This window comes from Diospyros lotus, chromosome 5 (genome assembly GCF_014633365.1).
Source record: "Diospyros lotus cultivar Yz01 chromosome 5, ASM1463336v1, whole genome shotgun sequence".
NCBI classification, from domain to species: Eukaryota; Viridiplantae; Streptophyta; class Magnoliopsida; order Ericales; family Ebenaceae; genus Diospyros; species Diospyros lotus.
This window is the reverse complement of record NC_068342.1, coordinates 34130819-34146362: the sequence shown is the minus strand read 5'-3', so window position 1 is coordinate 34146362 and position 15544 is coordinate 34130819. Positions and strand designations below refer to the sequence as shown.

Genomic DNA, 15544 nt, shown 5'->3' with positions numbered 1-15544 from the left:
GCGACGATTGACTTTCATACATACATACATATATATATATTGTAATTATTTTAGTTAGTTTATATTGTGAATGTTGATATTTAATATGATATTTAATTATGAATTTGTATTGAAGATGTTGAAGTGGAATATTGAATTTGTAATTTTTGAATATTGTGAAGGTTAAAATTGAATTGAATTGGTTGAAATTTAAATGTTAATAAATTGAATTGGTTTGTATTTGTTTTGTGAATCTTTAAATTAAAATTATTAATTTTGTTTAAGAATTAAATTATTAATTTTATTTGAATTTATATATTTATTAATGTGTATATTTTTTAAATTTATATTAAATAAAATTTAAATTCTGTCAATCTTTTTTGATAATAAATTGAATATTTTAAAATGAAAATTTTTAATTTTAATTTGTTAACTATATTTAGATACATATATAATAAAATAAAATATGTTTTACAATTTAAAATAAATTATATTCTTTAATATTTATTTTAACTATTTAAATCAAACTTACTCAATATAAGAATTTAAATATAATTATATAATTTTAAGTAAAAATGTTTGTTGCTTCTATTGTTTGTTTCTTTCATATATAAATAAATACAAAATATTTAAAAACTTTGTTAGTAATTCGACATACAAAAAAAATATTTGAAAAGTACAAATATTATTTAGTTAGATATATTTTAAATATAGTTAAAAATTTAGTTAAACAATTGTTACAAAAAAAGATATTCAAAGAAAATTTAATCAAACATTCAAACATTTGAAAAATACAAAATTATTTAACTAATTTTTACCTTACCAAAACTATTATAGATAATTTTCACCCTGGTGTGCATCAATTACTATAGATAATTTTCTATAGCTCTGATCCAAAGCAACAAAAAACCACCTGGCTACTGCTAAGGTGGGCTTCACTGTCCTGTTAGTGTTACGATAACTAGTAATCCCTGGCCATCTTTAAGGTAAAAAAATATGAGACATTCTGGTATTGAATTTGGCCTCACCAATCAAGATGTTGGAAGGCTACTAGCATTCAAGCCACAATTGATGGGTTGCAGCATTGAGGAAAGATGGTAGCCCCTTGTCAAGTATCTATACTGCCTAGGGATTTCTTAAGATTGTATGAGGAGAATACTTACCATCAAACCGATGGTTTTCTGGGTTGATTTGGATAGCACCATTGTCCCAAAGGTTAAGGTATCCTTTCGCTTCTTGTACTTTGTGGCAGGTATTGAACTTTGTTAGTATATTCTCAATTAGAAATATCTTGGCCGCAAAAGGTGAATTTTCTCCCCTTAAGGGCCCCCGACATATTGTTCCATGCACATGGAAGGGGTAACTCACAATACACGACAGTCCCCTAAGCAGAAGACACAGTGCATGTACATGATATCTACAAGGAATAACCCCCATGAGAGGGTAAAATTTTCACACTACGACTGTCATGATTCAAACTTGCATCATTGACTATAATCTACTATCGGGGTACCAACCGTGCTACGACCGTGAAAACCACAATTGAAAATATCTTGAAAGGCTACAAGGATGACCTTGTAGAATCTTTTTGCTCTTGGTTTGGACTTTGTCCAACTGACCCAAGAATTTTCATCTTCAAAGTGCCCTTTGTTACACTTTTCCTATTTTTGTCTTATGGATTTATACTCCACAAAACTGGGAATGCTAGTTGTGATACTATTCAGCCATGCTGTTAAGCTTTCATTAAGCAGCTTCTTTTCCCTTGTAAAGGTACAATTTTTACGCGACATATATAGGAGTTCGAGATGATGCCATTGGCAACATGCTTGTGAAGTTTCCTCCACTTTTGACATACAGCCTGTACAAGACAATCCGTCCAGTGGTTTGTTCTTCATTCCTTCCATTTATGTATACTTTATTCAATTCCTTGAACTGCAAGGATTATCAACAACATTTGGTCATTAAAATCGTTATAACTGGCTAATGAAAAACCACAGATCTCTATTGATGTTGCCTTCATGTTTAAAAAAAAAAAATGTCTCCTTCCTGTCACAGCAGCACCCCCCCCCCCCCCCCCCCCCTCTCTCTCTCTATGAAGGAAAATTGCTTTCATATATTTAGCTTTCAGGGCATGATACATCAATACATATAGTTGGTAGTACACACTATGTAATGATTTTTGCTGATTGTAATGGATTTAGCATGACAAAAGAACTTTCCTTTGGTTATATATGTTTAAATATTGCAAGAGGTATAATAGCATAAGGTGACTGATATTGGAATGCCATGCCAGGTCATATTCTTGTTGACAAAAGCTGGAGTCACCCGGAAGGATATTGGAAAGGTAATCGTTTTGGGGCCAGAACTCTTAGGGAGCAGCATTGCACATAAGCTGGATTGTAATGTCAAGTATTTCCTGTCCCTTGGCGTTCCTCTCCGCACATTGGGCAAGACGATTGCTGATTTTCCCATGCTACTACGATACAACGTGGACGTTCTTCGCCCAATGTACAAAATCTTTGGAAAAAACTAATCAACATAGTTAATAATTCAGTAATAATATTCATTTAATTTCTCCCAACTCCAAATTCTCTCTTTTTACTTTCTTCACCTGTCACTTGCACAAAGCTAGCTATGGTACCGGAGGATCAGTAAAGTGAACCATCTTTTTCATAGGACCATTGTAGACTGTTCGTCAAGTAAAACCCAGAAGGTAGATATCAATCTAATCTGGACATTTGATCGTCTAGATACAAGAGCCAATGCCTTGTTTTAAAAAAATGGTGTTCCCTTGCATTAGTCACCTAACAGGGGTGTCAATTTGTAATTCATTTCCACAAAGGGGCAAAAGCAAAAGCACTTACAATGTGAACAAGGGAAAGAAACATTTTGGATACTACTCTATGCCTAGTCGACATAGAGGGTTTTTCTTGATGAGGCCAAGGTCAACCTGCCAAGGCCAAAAAGTACAATTATAATTACTACCGCTATCTAATTTTAAGAAAGAGTGAGTATTTGCAAGAAATGAACACATATTATGTATGTACCTTGTGACCAAAAAGATCCCGGATATTATCGATCCCATAGAGTATCATGGTCGGTCTGATTCACAAAAATAAAAGTAAATATCAATATTAGGAAGCATACCCCAGAACTTGCCTTGTTATATTAGTTAAAACATGTTACGCCCCTTTGGGGTTCAGCATGATTCATGACAATTCAATCAGTTTAAAAGGTTTTACAAACAAGAATGAGAACAAATTTGTCGATAATAATGACAGTTGATCTTTGTTACCTTTCGAGGGAAAGGCCCCATGCAATAACCCGGACATCTTCTGGGAGTCCCATGGGAAGCAGCATCTCAGGTCTAAACATGCCAGAATTTCCAATTTCCACCCATTTCTTTAGGCCTTCATGATAACTGATCAAATGCAGGAGAATTAATCTAGAGGAACAGGTATGATAAGAAATGAAACAACTTAAAATAAGATGCTATCATCAGCTTCCCTATATGAGAGGGCCATTGGAAAAATCCAATTTATTACCCAAAAATTTCCATGCTGGGTTCAGTGTATGGATTGTAAGCAGGCTTGAATTTCAACTTTGACATACCTGCACGCAAGAAACAAAAATAGGCTCTTAATAGTTGTTTCACGTTGTGTTCAAAATCACAAGGCTGTTTTTAATATATTACCAAGACGAGTAAAAAAGTCATAGAAAACTCCAATCAAGTCACCAAGAGTAAGACCTCGATCACATACGAGCCCTGAAGTCCCAAACAGAAATCCCATCAGGTTAAAAGGTTACACAAAAGGAAATAAAAAGGCATAATAGAAGTTCAACAATTCCTCCCAGTCATAAGTCATATGAACTCAACTAAAACTTTTATCCAACTACTGACCCAATTTCGCCAATAATGCATCATTGCCCATCTTAATTATGTAACTGACCCAATTTTTGGTCTACATCATCATCCCCCACTACAAATAACATATCATATAATCTTTTGGAATATAAAAACACAGTTCGTTGGGCCATCAAGGCAAGTTAAGTGACAATGTGAAGCTAATAAGATTTTAGATCATGAGATGTCACCATTGCCAGACTTCTCCCTTTATTTCATAACTCTCACATTTGCACTAAAATACCCACACAGATCAAGTCATATGCTGTAGGCCATATGAATGAGACAATTTAATTCAAACAGCACATCTGTCTAGTCCTGCTGTGTGTATATCAAATTAATTGGTGCATAGATGTGCCCATATTAAGATCCCACCAAAACTAACTTTTGCTCCTTTTCTCAGTTTTTTTTTTTTTTTTTTTTTAACTAGGAACTCCTTTTCTCTGCTGAGTAAAGGTTTAGCACCTGAGATTGGCACAACAGCATGTTCAGATCTAACATGACAAAATTTTGTTTACAAAGTTACTCAACCCCAATATATTTAGGACAGGATTGGCACAAGAATGAGATGATTCCAGTTCTACACACTGTAGGCTTGCTGCTTGCCTTACCACTTTAACCCTATACATCAAATACCAGTTTGATGCTAAAATGACCCAGAAAATGAATGACATGTCATTCTAGCAACGACTCAAGGAACACAATTTTACATCCCATACCTTCTATTTGGTGGAACTCTGCAAGGTGAGTTCGATCCACAGCTTCATTTCTGAATACACGATCTATGGAGAAGTACTTTTTGGGTGCAAAACCATTCTGGGAAACAGCATCTTAATCAATACTAAGAAAGGATAACAATTTACCAAAACCTCAGAAAGCATAGCCTCATATACTAGTTACATGTTAAGAGAAAAGATTACACAAATGGGGTCCCCAGTGCATGAGGCCCCTGCTTTGGAAGGGAGCTCAGAAAGACTTACCCTTTATTTGCAAAAAGAAGGCTGTTTCCAACACTTGAATCCATGACCTTCCAATCACAAAGGAGCAGCCCATATTCCACGGATAAATGTGAATTCAGTGCATAAAGACACCCACATTGTGGGCTCTAGGGAAGGTTAGCTGTATGCAGCCTTACCTTTGCTTAGCAAAGAGGCTGTTTCCCAACTTGAACCTATGATCTCTAGATCACAACGGAGCAACCATAACATTCCGTGAAGGTTCACATATTCCACAGATACACCAAAATCTTTTTCTTTCTTCAGTGCTTAAGAAACCCCATTACCCCAAAATGTTGAACAGCAGAAAGAATCTAATCTATAGCACTTCTTTTTGCATTTACTATTTATACCAAGCTACACATCATCTCAACAAAAAAGCTACACCACATGAAACCTGTTCCACTGTATGAAGATCCATAAGAAATCTACTAATGAGTTCAGCACATCTAAAATTAACTAGACTCTACCCTCAAACTAATGAGTTCAGCACATCTAAAATTCACTAGACTCTACCCTCAAATAACAACCACCGATGCCCCCTGCCCCCCACAAAGAAGAGAGGGGGGGTGGGGGATGGAGGAAGTATAGCAACATTAATGTAATATTTACTAATTATTCCCATCATCAACCATGAATACCATACTTGTGAAATCAACCCATAAAAAGCCCTCAATACTACATAATAACTAATGGGTAATGGTAAGGGCAATTGTTAAGGCGCAGTAGATGCACACTGTTTTCAGACAAAGTGCATTTATTGCATTTCATTTTCAACCAAAAAATTGGTTTGTAATAAATACAACATTTTTGAAATAATTCATCAACTAATAGAATTGTTTTGAGGCTAAAAACATGATGTAATAAATGCACCTTCTCAACAGCAAGGTGCATTTAGTACACCCTAAGACAATGGTTAGCATTACCCATAACTAGAACATGTGATGCTTTTTTTTTTTTTTTTTTGGAGGGGGGGGGGGGGGGGGGGGGGGCGCAATATTGAAAAGACAAATAAAATATGAATCTAGAATAGAAAGAATATACAAATTCTTAAACAATTTAGTGAAAATAAACCTGTGCAAGCATGTAGAGCATCCTCGAAGAAACAGCAGTTGTATGAGTTCGCAAAAGGTTTTTGTTTGCTTCCTCCCTTTTCCAATCGTATTCATGACTGCAACAAAAGAAATATTGTCTCAAACCAACATTGGGAGTTAGAGCAAGAGAGAAAACCAAAAACACAAAGGAAAATGAAGAAGAAGAATCTAAAGAATAAAGAGAAAAAGTTGTATACCCCCTGGACCCATAGCCACCAGACTCATGGATACGCTTCACCTTCTCAACATAATCTTCAGGTAGAGTCTTTGTCATGGAAGGGACTACAGATGAGATGAAGGAAAAGCATCAGAAATAAGCTACTAATTATATGTAATGACATTGAACTGAAGCCAACTAAACCTTGCAGGAAGAATGTATCATGAGAATCACGAGCTGGGTGTTGTTGTGGCTGGAACAATGCATCAAAATTCCAGAAGCTGCATAGCCATACAGAACATTTATGATTGACTGCAGTTTGCTGTAACACTACCCCCATGAGTTGCAACCAGAGTCCCATCGAGAAAATATATGTAGTCTAAAGTCAAGATAATAAGATCTCCTCAGGCTTCAGCAAGCCATTTCGGTAGTAACTTAACACTCAGATATTCATTGGCAACTCAATAAATTCATTGTTTAGAAAGTAATCAATACAAAAACCATGTGATATGACAGGCAACCATCTCTCCTGGTCATCAGTAATTCGGGATTATTTGGGGAAAGCAACCACATGTACATCCAAGGCTAACATATTCTGCCATAATTGGTTATTTCTTAGTCTTCAGAAGCACCAACTTCAAGGCTATCAAGGATATAGCTGACAAAGCTAAAGTTTCTTATATGTTGCCACAAGCTCAAAACAAATATCATAAAAAGGGTGTGAACAAAGTTACCTGCTTTCAACAAAGTTGTTTGTGGGCATTTCCTCAAATCTGCATCCAAAAGTTATCAATTTAAGAAAATGACAACCTCAAAATCACAGTGATTCATACAGCATGAACGAACGGATAGTATGGTAGGAAACTGTCTTCCATAGCCTAGGTTTTGCTTCACCATTTTTACTCTTTGATTAAAACTTAAATATGATCTAGTTCTTGCTAATTATACGTTGTTGATTGTACATGTAAATAAGGAATTCTAGGGTATTCACAATCTGTTTGTGGGTTATGTATCTCATTAAGCACTGCATATATCCACTATAACCCTGTATAGATATGGGTTGTAGTGAATTCATGCCCAAAGTGTTAAACAGATGAGTTCTACTGTGTATAAAACCAAATGATAACTAGTCCTTGAAGAATCTAAGCCAAAATATAAATTTGCTAGCATCACAACTATTGAAATGTGAGAACTCATTTACCAAGAGACCAATTACCAAGGCAAATATTTGAAAAAATAGAAGGCACCTATTAAAGCAACAGTGCTAGCTTTCTACCTCTACTATGACATATCAGCACATACATTTTGTACATAATCACATGGATCGGGTCTTACCCCATTTGAAGAAAAATCATCTTGAATTGTTGTCGCACCTGAAATGAAGAAATATGAGAAAATGTAATCTTATGTAGACATGTGACTGAGTAATTACCCATAAACCAAAGTTTACCATGATAAATGATCAATGGAATGCAGATGAGAAAATTGTTATTCACCAGACTTTTTGTTGCCATTCTCTCTGCAATTATCATTTTCTTTTTCTTTTTTCATGAGCATTGTTTTGCTATTACCTTAAATATTGTCACACAACCATTCTTATCATCTTAAAGAACCATTCGGTTAGGAATCTGTGGGTAAAAATCAAAAGGAGAGAAAACAAAATAAATTTTATCCTTGCCTTGAGCAATGGATGGAGATGACCACCTTCAATTGGCTGACCTTTAGCACTGAAGTTATATTCTTTAAATTCCAGATCCTTCCAATCTCCCCTATAAAAGAAACAGACAACAACTTTCAGCATGACTTACTGTAAGTGCCAACCGTGTTAAATTAAACGAGAAGAAACCAACACATGAGCTCCATAGCAACTAGCATCTAGGCTCAACTTTTCATTCTTGGAGAATGACAAGCAGACACACATTCAATAGCATCAATAGTTTAATGCACAGACAATCAACCTGACATCAATACTTCCAAGGGGACAGAGGGATACAACTTATGGTCATGCATGTCCAATAGATCCCACGCTGAAATTAGTTCATTGAAGCAGTTGCACCATATACCTTTTAGTGATTAAGTAAAATGTTATAAGTTGGAATTGGAAATTAATTGTTGTGCAGAAGGAGGAGACTTCTTCCACAAAGAAACACTTTCAATTCTGGTTTTACTAAAATTAAAAAAAGATATAAAGAATGACTACCAGACTTCAAAGTTCAAGAAGATTTTTCCTATAGATGAACACCTGTTTCCTGATATATCATTAATATACTAAAGCAGTCAACTTGTACCCGTGCTTTGACATGAGTCAAGCTAAGCACTCAAGACAAATCAATACCATACAAGCGGTGACGGTGTAGGTGAATGAGGAAAAGATGAAAAGGGCATAGAATTATAAATGTATATTTATATTGGAAAGCAACAAAGAATCATACATTTGACTCGACATATAATGCATGGTCTAAAATCAGGTTTCATCATTTGTGTGCACAATACATATCTTCAAGAAATATCCATCAAGTTATCTCCAGTCAGATCAGTGCTTTCCCTTCCTGGAGCATATGAGGAATTTTTCACAATTCATATGGTAAGTGCAGGTTTAAATCACCCAAACATTCAATCCTAAACACGTACAGCAGAATACATATTTTGAAGAAACATACACTGGATATTGAGATTACCTTTGCAGATTATCTCGAGTCAAATCAGTGGCAAATTTTTTCCTTTTTGGAGCATAATTAGGACCTTTCCTTACTGAGTAGCCCTTCCAAGTCCTAAAAAAGAAAAAAGACAAGGATTCAGAAAATGAAAAGATATGATATGTCAGAATCAAAAAATTTCCCATGGTTTGCAAGTTTTCAGTTTGCTATCATTGCAACAGAAGAAAGAAAAACACAAAAAAAAAGGTTACAGCAAAACAGATAAAAAAAAATATTGAAGAGATAGTTTAATTACTGGGGAACAATGAGCTTTCGTCGTTTGAGAGCATCAATTTCTTTTGGATCAATGCCCTGTGGAATCAAAATAGTAAACAATAAACAAAAGGAAAAAAGGGTACAAATCTGTAGGTATGGTAGGACAAAATAACTAAACCAAGTTCGCTTACATGTTCATAAACATTTATATTCTCTTTTTCCCCTTGAATGAAATAAAAAGTAGTGAGAAAAGCACTAGATATAAGATGCTTCGAGATAGTACTTAACTATACAGCAGTCATAAATCCTATAGCCCATTGATTCTTCTTATTTTTAGAAATCAAATGAGTAGCTTATACCAAATAGTGAACTCAACATTCCCTTAGCTACAGTCTGTTACTATTCCTCAATGGTTCTTATATAATAACCATAAATCAGAAGATATTTACTCAGTAAAAAAAATATTATGATGCTAGTTTCATTGCCATTTCATTTTATGAATGGGAAGTAAAGCTGGAAATTTCATTTATGCTCAAACCGAGAGATGAAGAATGAGAACAATTAACAATTAATTGTCAGAGGAAATAAAAAATTGAAAAGACCAAAAAGTCAAAGATATATCTACCTGCTCGTTTTGTACCCGTATAAGTAAATCCTGAACTTTGTCTTGTACATTTGAAACCTACAACAATTGACCAGCATCAGAAAAATGTAACATAATAAATTGATACAATAGACATGATGTATACATGGGCAAACACAATTCCAACCACATGATCTTTTTATGATCAACACAGGAATCTGAAGAAGTAGATATCTTAAAAGGCAAACAACAAAAATGAAGTTAAAGGACCTTCTATCTAGAATTCACACATAGCAGATGGTGGTCTGGTTAAAATAATTTGGATCCTATAACAAGTAACAATTAGGAAAGGGGCTAAAATTCTAAAATTTTACATAGTTGACTGAAACATTACATGACAAGCAGAAAACCATAAAGATGGTTAACTCATTGTGATCCATGCCAACTAACTTAATCATAGTGTTAACCTTGTAGGGTGCAGGGCATATTATGCGGACCATTGTAGCAGATTATTTCTCTACAAAGGATCAGTTACATCCAGTAACTGTTCTTGGTTAGCTATTATATAAAGCTAACCAACTTGTATTGAAAAGTAACAAGAATATTGAATACAATTCTCAAATTCTCTCTCTAAACTCTTCTCTGTTTCCTCTCTAATTTCTCTCTATTTCTCTCTCTGTTTCCTTCTTCCATTCTTCCTTCTCATTTCTACATTGGAAACCTTAGATTCAAGGCCTAGGTCGTGACACATAGGTCATTTCTGCACTTATAACATGCAGCTAAGAATTCAAAAGCATTGCAGCATATTATCAGGGAGCAGAATCATTAGTGTCAATATAAATTTTCAAATTCAAGAATTCCCAGTAGAAAGATCGGTAGCTCTTCCAAATTGATTGGAATATTTACCCATGTTTACCTTTCTAGTAACTAGTTGCTTTCCCATCTCCACCCATTGGTTCTTTATTGCTTGTGAGCGGCCTATTTTGAAAACTGAAGGGTCTATTTTGCTCTGCATGCAAACCGATTAATATTATGAGCACATAATAGACAGATATATCACCATGAGCACAAATCAAAATGCAAACAGAAGCCAAGTCAAATCCTACAGAAACAGCCGCATATCTAAGTCAGTGATCCAGGTTCTGTCCGTTTGAAATCAAGTAGAAAACAGCAGTTTACTTACAAGTAAAAACAATGACATGTTTTTTTACATCAGAAGTATCAAAATAGGCAAAATGATGCAACTACAAAACCAGAGCATAGTTGTGCCTGGATGCGGAATCTCATTACTTAATCAATTAAGCGGGTAAGTCTTAACCACAATAATTAAATATGTAGAAACATAACCTGCAATTCTACGGGTGAGATGCCCTCAGGCGGTATGGCCAAGAAAACCAGCACTTCTGGTGATCCTGCAGCAGCGTATGTTTTCCCTTCCTCAGTAAGTACCCATCTCTCCCTCTTGATGTCCTGCACAATTTTCATGAAGCACGTGTGATACACGTAGATACACAAAAGTGAGGAATAAATGCTGCAATACAACCCAATGAACTACTTTCTCCGTTTTACAGAATTCCCCATAATCTGAAATTATTATCATGAGACAGTGGATAAATACAACGAACTTAATCCCAATAAAGATGAACATGTTGGAGACACCAATTTATATCCAAAATGTCCAAGAGACAATACGTAGCTGGGAGCAAGGAGAGATCAAAATGTCCAGGAGGAAAGTGAGAATAAAAGGTCTATGCTAATTTCCAGATGGTATTTGGAATAGGAAGACAGCAAGAAGAGAGGAATTAGCTCAAGAGGAGAAGAGTCAGCATGCACATCCAGCTGGAGACAAAGATCTCACAGCTGGGACTGGATTGAAGGATGCTGATGGTGTTTGAGCACTGAGCAGAGCAACTTCATAGGGAATTTGAGTGATTATGCCAACTGAACCATAGCTACAAGACTAAAGAAGCTGAATATGAGGGATTACGGGGTTCTACGCTATTGATGTTGTACCTGGTAGTTACAGGTAGTTGTGTAGTTAGTTGGCAGTTACTAAGACTTGTTTTCCAGTTGTGAATTTTATATCAAGCCATTTGTTGTACTGAATAATTGCATAAGAACATTCTCAATTCTTCTTCCTCTCAAACTCTGTTTTCTCTTTTCTCCTCTTGAACTCCATTTTCTCTACTTTTCGATGGTCATAGCTCATCACTGGTTATAGCAGTAAACTAGCTTGTATCACAGGTGCTTCCATTGGGAGAATTATTCCCTGCAATCTCATAAAGCAGCTCACATACTACATTCTGCAACTTGACGATCCAGACATGGAAGAATCCACCAATAATGGAATTGATGATGGAGTTGATGAACAACCCATACAATGAATTCAAGGAAGGCATTATGAATGAAGTGCAAGCCTGGTAACAAAGACATGAGGCCACAGATTCCAGGTCGTCCCAGATTCAGATCCATGATGAGACAGTTTCTCACTTCTCATCAATCAGATTAACAATCTAGCCCCTGAAAGAAACCACTTCAAAAATGTAGAATTTGATAATTCTACTCAAGTCTGAAGGTCCCAGCTCTGTCCCGACCACTGGTTTTGAGCCCTTGCGAAGGAATAGGATTAATTCACCTTAGACCATGCAATACTACCTTCCAAATTTCAATGACCATGAACCCACAAATTGGCTCTTCAAAGCCAAGCAATACTTTGAATTTTACACTATGGAATGTCACAAGATATGGGCCTATTTGGCATTGTTGTGCCGTACTGTGAAAGTAGTGTTTATAAAAGTAGCATTTAGTAACAAAGTGTGGCATTATGTTTATTAATAAATTATTAATATTAAAAGGCACGTAATAGTATTTGGCTAACCTTTTACTGTTATGCTGCGTAGATGTGCAAAATGAGTAAACAAACTAATATATTAAATAAGCATTTCAAGCAAATATTTTATACCAAGGCTCCGTTTATTTCAGCATAAAATATTTTTAAGCAAAAAACATTTTACATGGAAATGGAATAAATTACATACCCAAAATTTTGGTAAGTCATTTTTGTTTTGAGGCCAAAACTAAATTATTACTATTTTGAAAAGAAATCATACATATACACACAAATTATCATCAGAAGAACCAAGTGTTTGGCTTTTTCTTATATGAGTCATTTTTATGTAAAATATTTTGACATAAAAAATAAGATGAAAAATATTGTTTGCATGAAATAATTTTTACTTAAAATATTTTTTGAAGTACTATTTTCTTTTCAAGAACTATATAAGATATTTGTTTCCACATATATGTCTTATACACAAATGCAAAACTAGTACCGGTATGCATTAGAAAGTAGATTTAATTTTAAAAAATGTAAAATGCAAGCCAAACATCAAAAAATAAGATAGAAAATATTGCGTGCAAAACATTTTCATAGGAAAATTGGTTTCCAATGTAAGTAAAAAACAAAACAAAAAAAAACCTTTAGTACATATGTAAGTATGTTTAAAAGTTAGGGGTAAAATTGTCCACTAACTTCTGATAATAGTGGTTCCCACTAAATGTAGTTCTGTTTTTTATCTAAAACAGAAGATCGCTTGCTTTCGATTTAAAGCAACTTAAACAGCTTTTCTAGAAGGTTCAGGTATGATTTAAAAGTACAAGATTACCAAATAAGCCCCAAGTCTAGCTTCATTCCACATAGGAAATGTTGCTAGCTGGTTCTAGAAGATGAAAATGAGCAACCAAAATGGACTTGGGATTGAGCTCGAGCCTGTCTTACTATTGATTTTTGGCCCTTCTGAATATGAAGATCTATTCAGGGAATTACCCAAGTTCACTCAAGCGAGGTCTGTCAGAGAATATCGAGACCAGTTTGAGGCATTGTCAACCAGTCTTTGGGTTATCCAAGACATTCTTAAGAGTTGCCTCATATGAGGTTTGAAACTTGAAATCCACAGAGAAGTGATTGCAAACAGACACTATAATCTCACCCCAAGCTTTTGGGTCTACTAGATTACAGAAGGACAAGCTAAAGGCTGATGGCTTTCGTCACCAAACCCCCCGCCCCCGAAAAAAAAATCCTCTATTCTAGGTCCTGCACCAATATGGAAAGGTCCTATAATTTCCCAAATCCCATCTCACAAACCAGGTCCTCAATACCTATAAGGAAATTAACCCCACAGAACTGAAACGGAAGAGGGACAAGGAAGGGCAGTGATGAATAAGAAGAACTGAAGTGCTGATGAGGGAGTCAGAGAATGAGATCAGTTACCATGCCTTACCGGGGCAATCGAATCCCATAACCATATGGCTAACAGGGAGCGTCAGAAACCAACCATAAGGCTAACAGGCCTTATAGATAGTGGAAGTGTCCACAATTTCCTTCAATTGAGGACTGTAAAGAAATTGAGGCTAGTTGTGGAGAAGTGGAAAGCTTTCAAGGTCTTCGTAGGGATCACCTTAATTGTGATAAAAAGTGCCTCCAAGTTTCCCTGAAATTACAAAAAACCTCTCTTTTACTGGATCTTTTTTTCTTGAAAAAAAAAGAAGCAGATCTCATATTGGGCATTCAATGGTAGGAAATCTTGGGACCTGAATTTACAGATTGTATGGAACTCGCAATGGACTTTCAGTGGCAAGGTCAGCAAGTGAACCTGCACGGTTAGACAACTTTCAATGAACATCCTATTTGTGTACGACATCTATACAAGTTGAAGCCAGAGGAGCAGAAGCTGAATTTTTTCAGCATCAAGGTTGAAGCTCCAATAAGAACACTTCACAGGCATCTCTTTCTAACCCTAAGGAATTGGAAGACCTTCTCCAAACTGAAGCGCCAAATAAGAAAACTTCACAGGCCTCTCTTTCTTACCGTAAGGAATTGGAAGACCTTCAAAAGTTGTCTTCAAGGAACCTGAAGGTTTAAGCCCTTCAGTGGAATTAACTATCAAACAGTATTAGAACCCAATTCAAAATCAATTAATGTTAGACCTTACAAATACCCACATTTTCCAAGGAATGGCATAGAGAGGCAAGGGCAAAAATTGTTAGACAATGGAATTATACAACCAAGTGTCAGTCCCTTGACAAATTTCTCATACCTACAATTGAGGAACTATTAGATGAGTTGCATGGAGCTATAGTTTTTCTAAACTCAAGTCCTGATTATCACCAAATCAGAGTCTTGAAGAGGGATATTGGGAAAACTGCTTTCACCACTCATCAGGACCATTATGTAAAAATGCACATGCGTGGATGCGAAGAAGAGAGAGAGAGAGATGGGAACCTGAGCATCGACGAGTCTAAAACCATGAAGGCTCTTGATGATGTTAGTGAGTTCTTGGTGATCGATTCCCCGTTCGGAAGCGAACTCGCCTGAGTCTGAGATCTCTCCGTGCTTCTCCAGGAAGCCCAGTACGGCTTCCTCGGCCATCTCTCTCTCTCTCTCCTCTCTTTCTGTGCTGCAAACTAGGGTTTTGTGCTGCCAAACCAGGCACCGATGGCCGATGGGCTAGACTGAATTATGCACCGCAGGAAACTGATTTGGGTCGGGTTTGGAACTTCGAATGGACTAACCATCAACACAAGCGTTCCAGCCCATCCCCATACAATCCAAGGCCCAATATTCCTATTATAAGTGGGAAAATAAATAAATAACTACTTCTTTATAATTTACACAATAAATATACATATGTATATATATATAATTACTCTTTATTAATTTATATAGTTTACTCAATAAACTTAGCGAAAACTATATTGAAACAAATTTCCTTGTAATTACAATTCTCATAAGAAACACATATAATGACTTAAAATATAAAATAAACATTACTTATTTTCATGAGTCAAAAGCTCGATCAAAATCATATCTAATTTGGATAAGAAAAAAGAAGAGAGAGAGAGAGATGAAATATCTTACTGT

The 15544-nt window shown here is 35.6% G+C and overlaps 1 protein-coding gene across 1 annotated transcript; it reads right to left on the bottom strand.

Moving 5' to 3' along the window:
• Nucleotides 1-2631: 2631 nt before the first annotated feature.
• On the bottom strand, nt 2632-15127 carry LOC127802612 (phenylalanine--tRNA ligase alpha subunit, cytoplasmic). The gene is made up of 18 exons (XM_052338524.1): nt 14906-15127; nt 10972-11094; nt 10541-10633; nt 9667-9723; nt 9082-9137; nt 8808-8900; nt 7808-7898; nt 7465-7502; nt 6864-6902; nt 6334-6410; nt 6170-6254; nt 5953-6049; nt 4603-4699; nt 3674-3745; nt 3525-3591; nt 3275-3400; nt 3027-3081; nt 2632-2929 (listed from the first exon to the last, which is right to left on the bottom strand). Exons 1-18 carry the CDS (start codon nt 15050-15052, stop codon nt 2876-2878), a joined length of 1467 nt encoding a protein of 488 aa, XP_052194484.1. The 5' UTR covers nt 15053-15127; the 3' UTR covers nt 2632-2875.
• Between the last annotated feature and the right edge of the window lie 417 nt (nt 15128-15544).

Bases quoted from the DNA above. Each gene is read 5' to 3' on its own strand.
- LOC127802612 (XM_052338524.1), bottom strand. From the start codon at position 15,052: ATGGCCGAGGAAGCCGTACTGGGCTTCCTGGAGAAGCACGGAGAGATC. The intron at 9,138-9,666 runs GTAGATATATCT...TTGATTCCACAG, and splicing joins TACGGGTACAAAACGAGCAG to GGCATTGATCCAAAAGAAAT. The intron at 8,901-9,081 runs GTAATTAAACTA...TTTCTTTTTTAG, and splicing joins CGAAAGCTCATTGTTCCCCA to GACTTGGAAGGGCTACTCAG.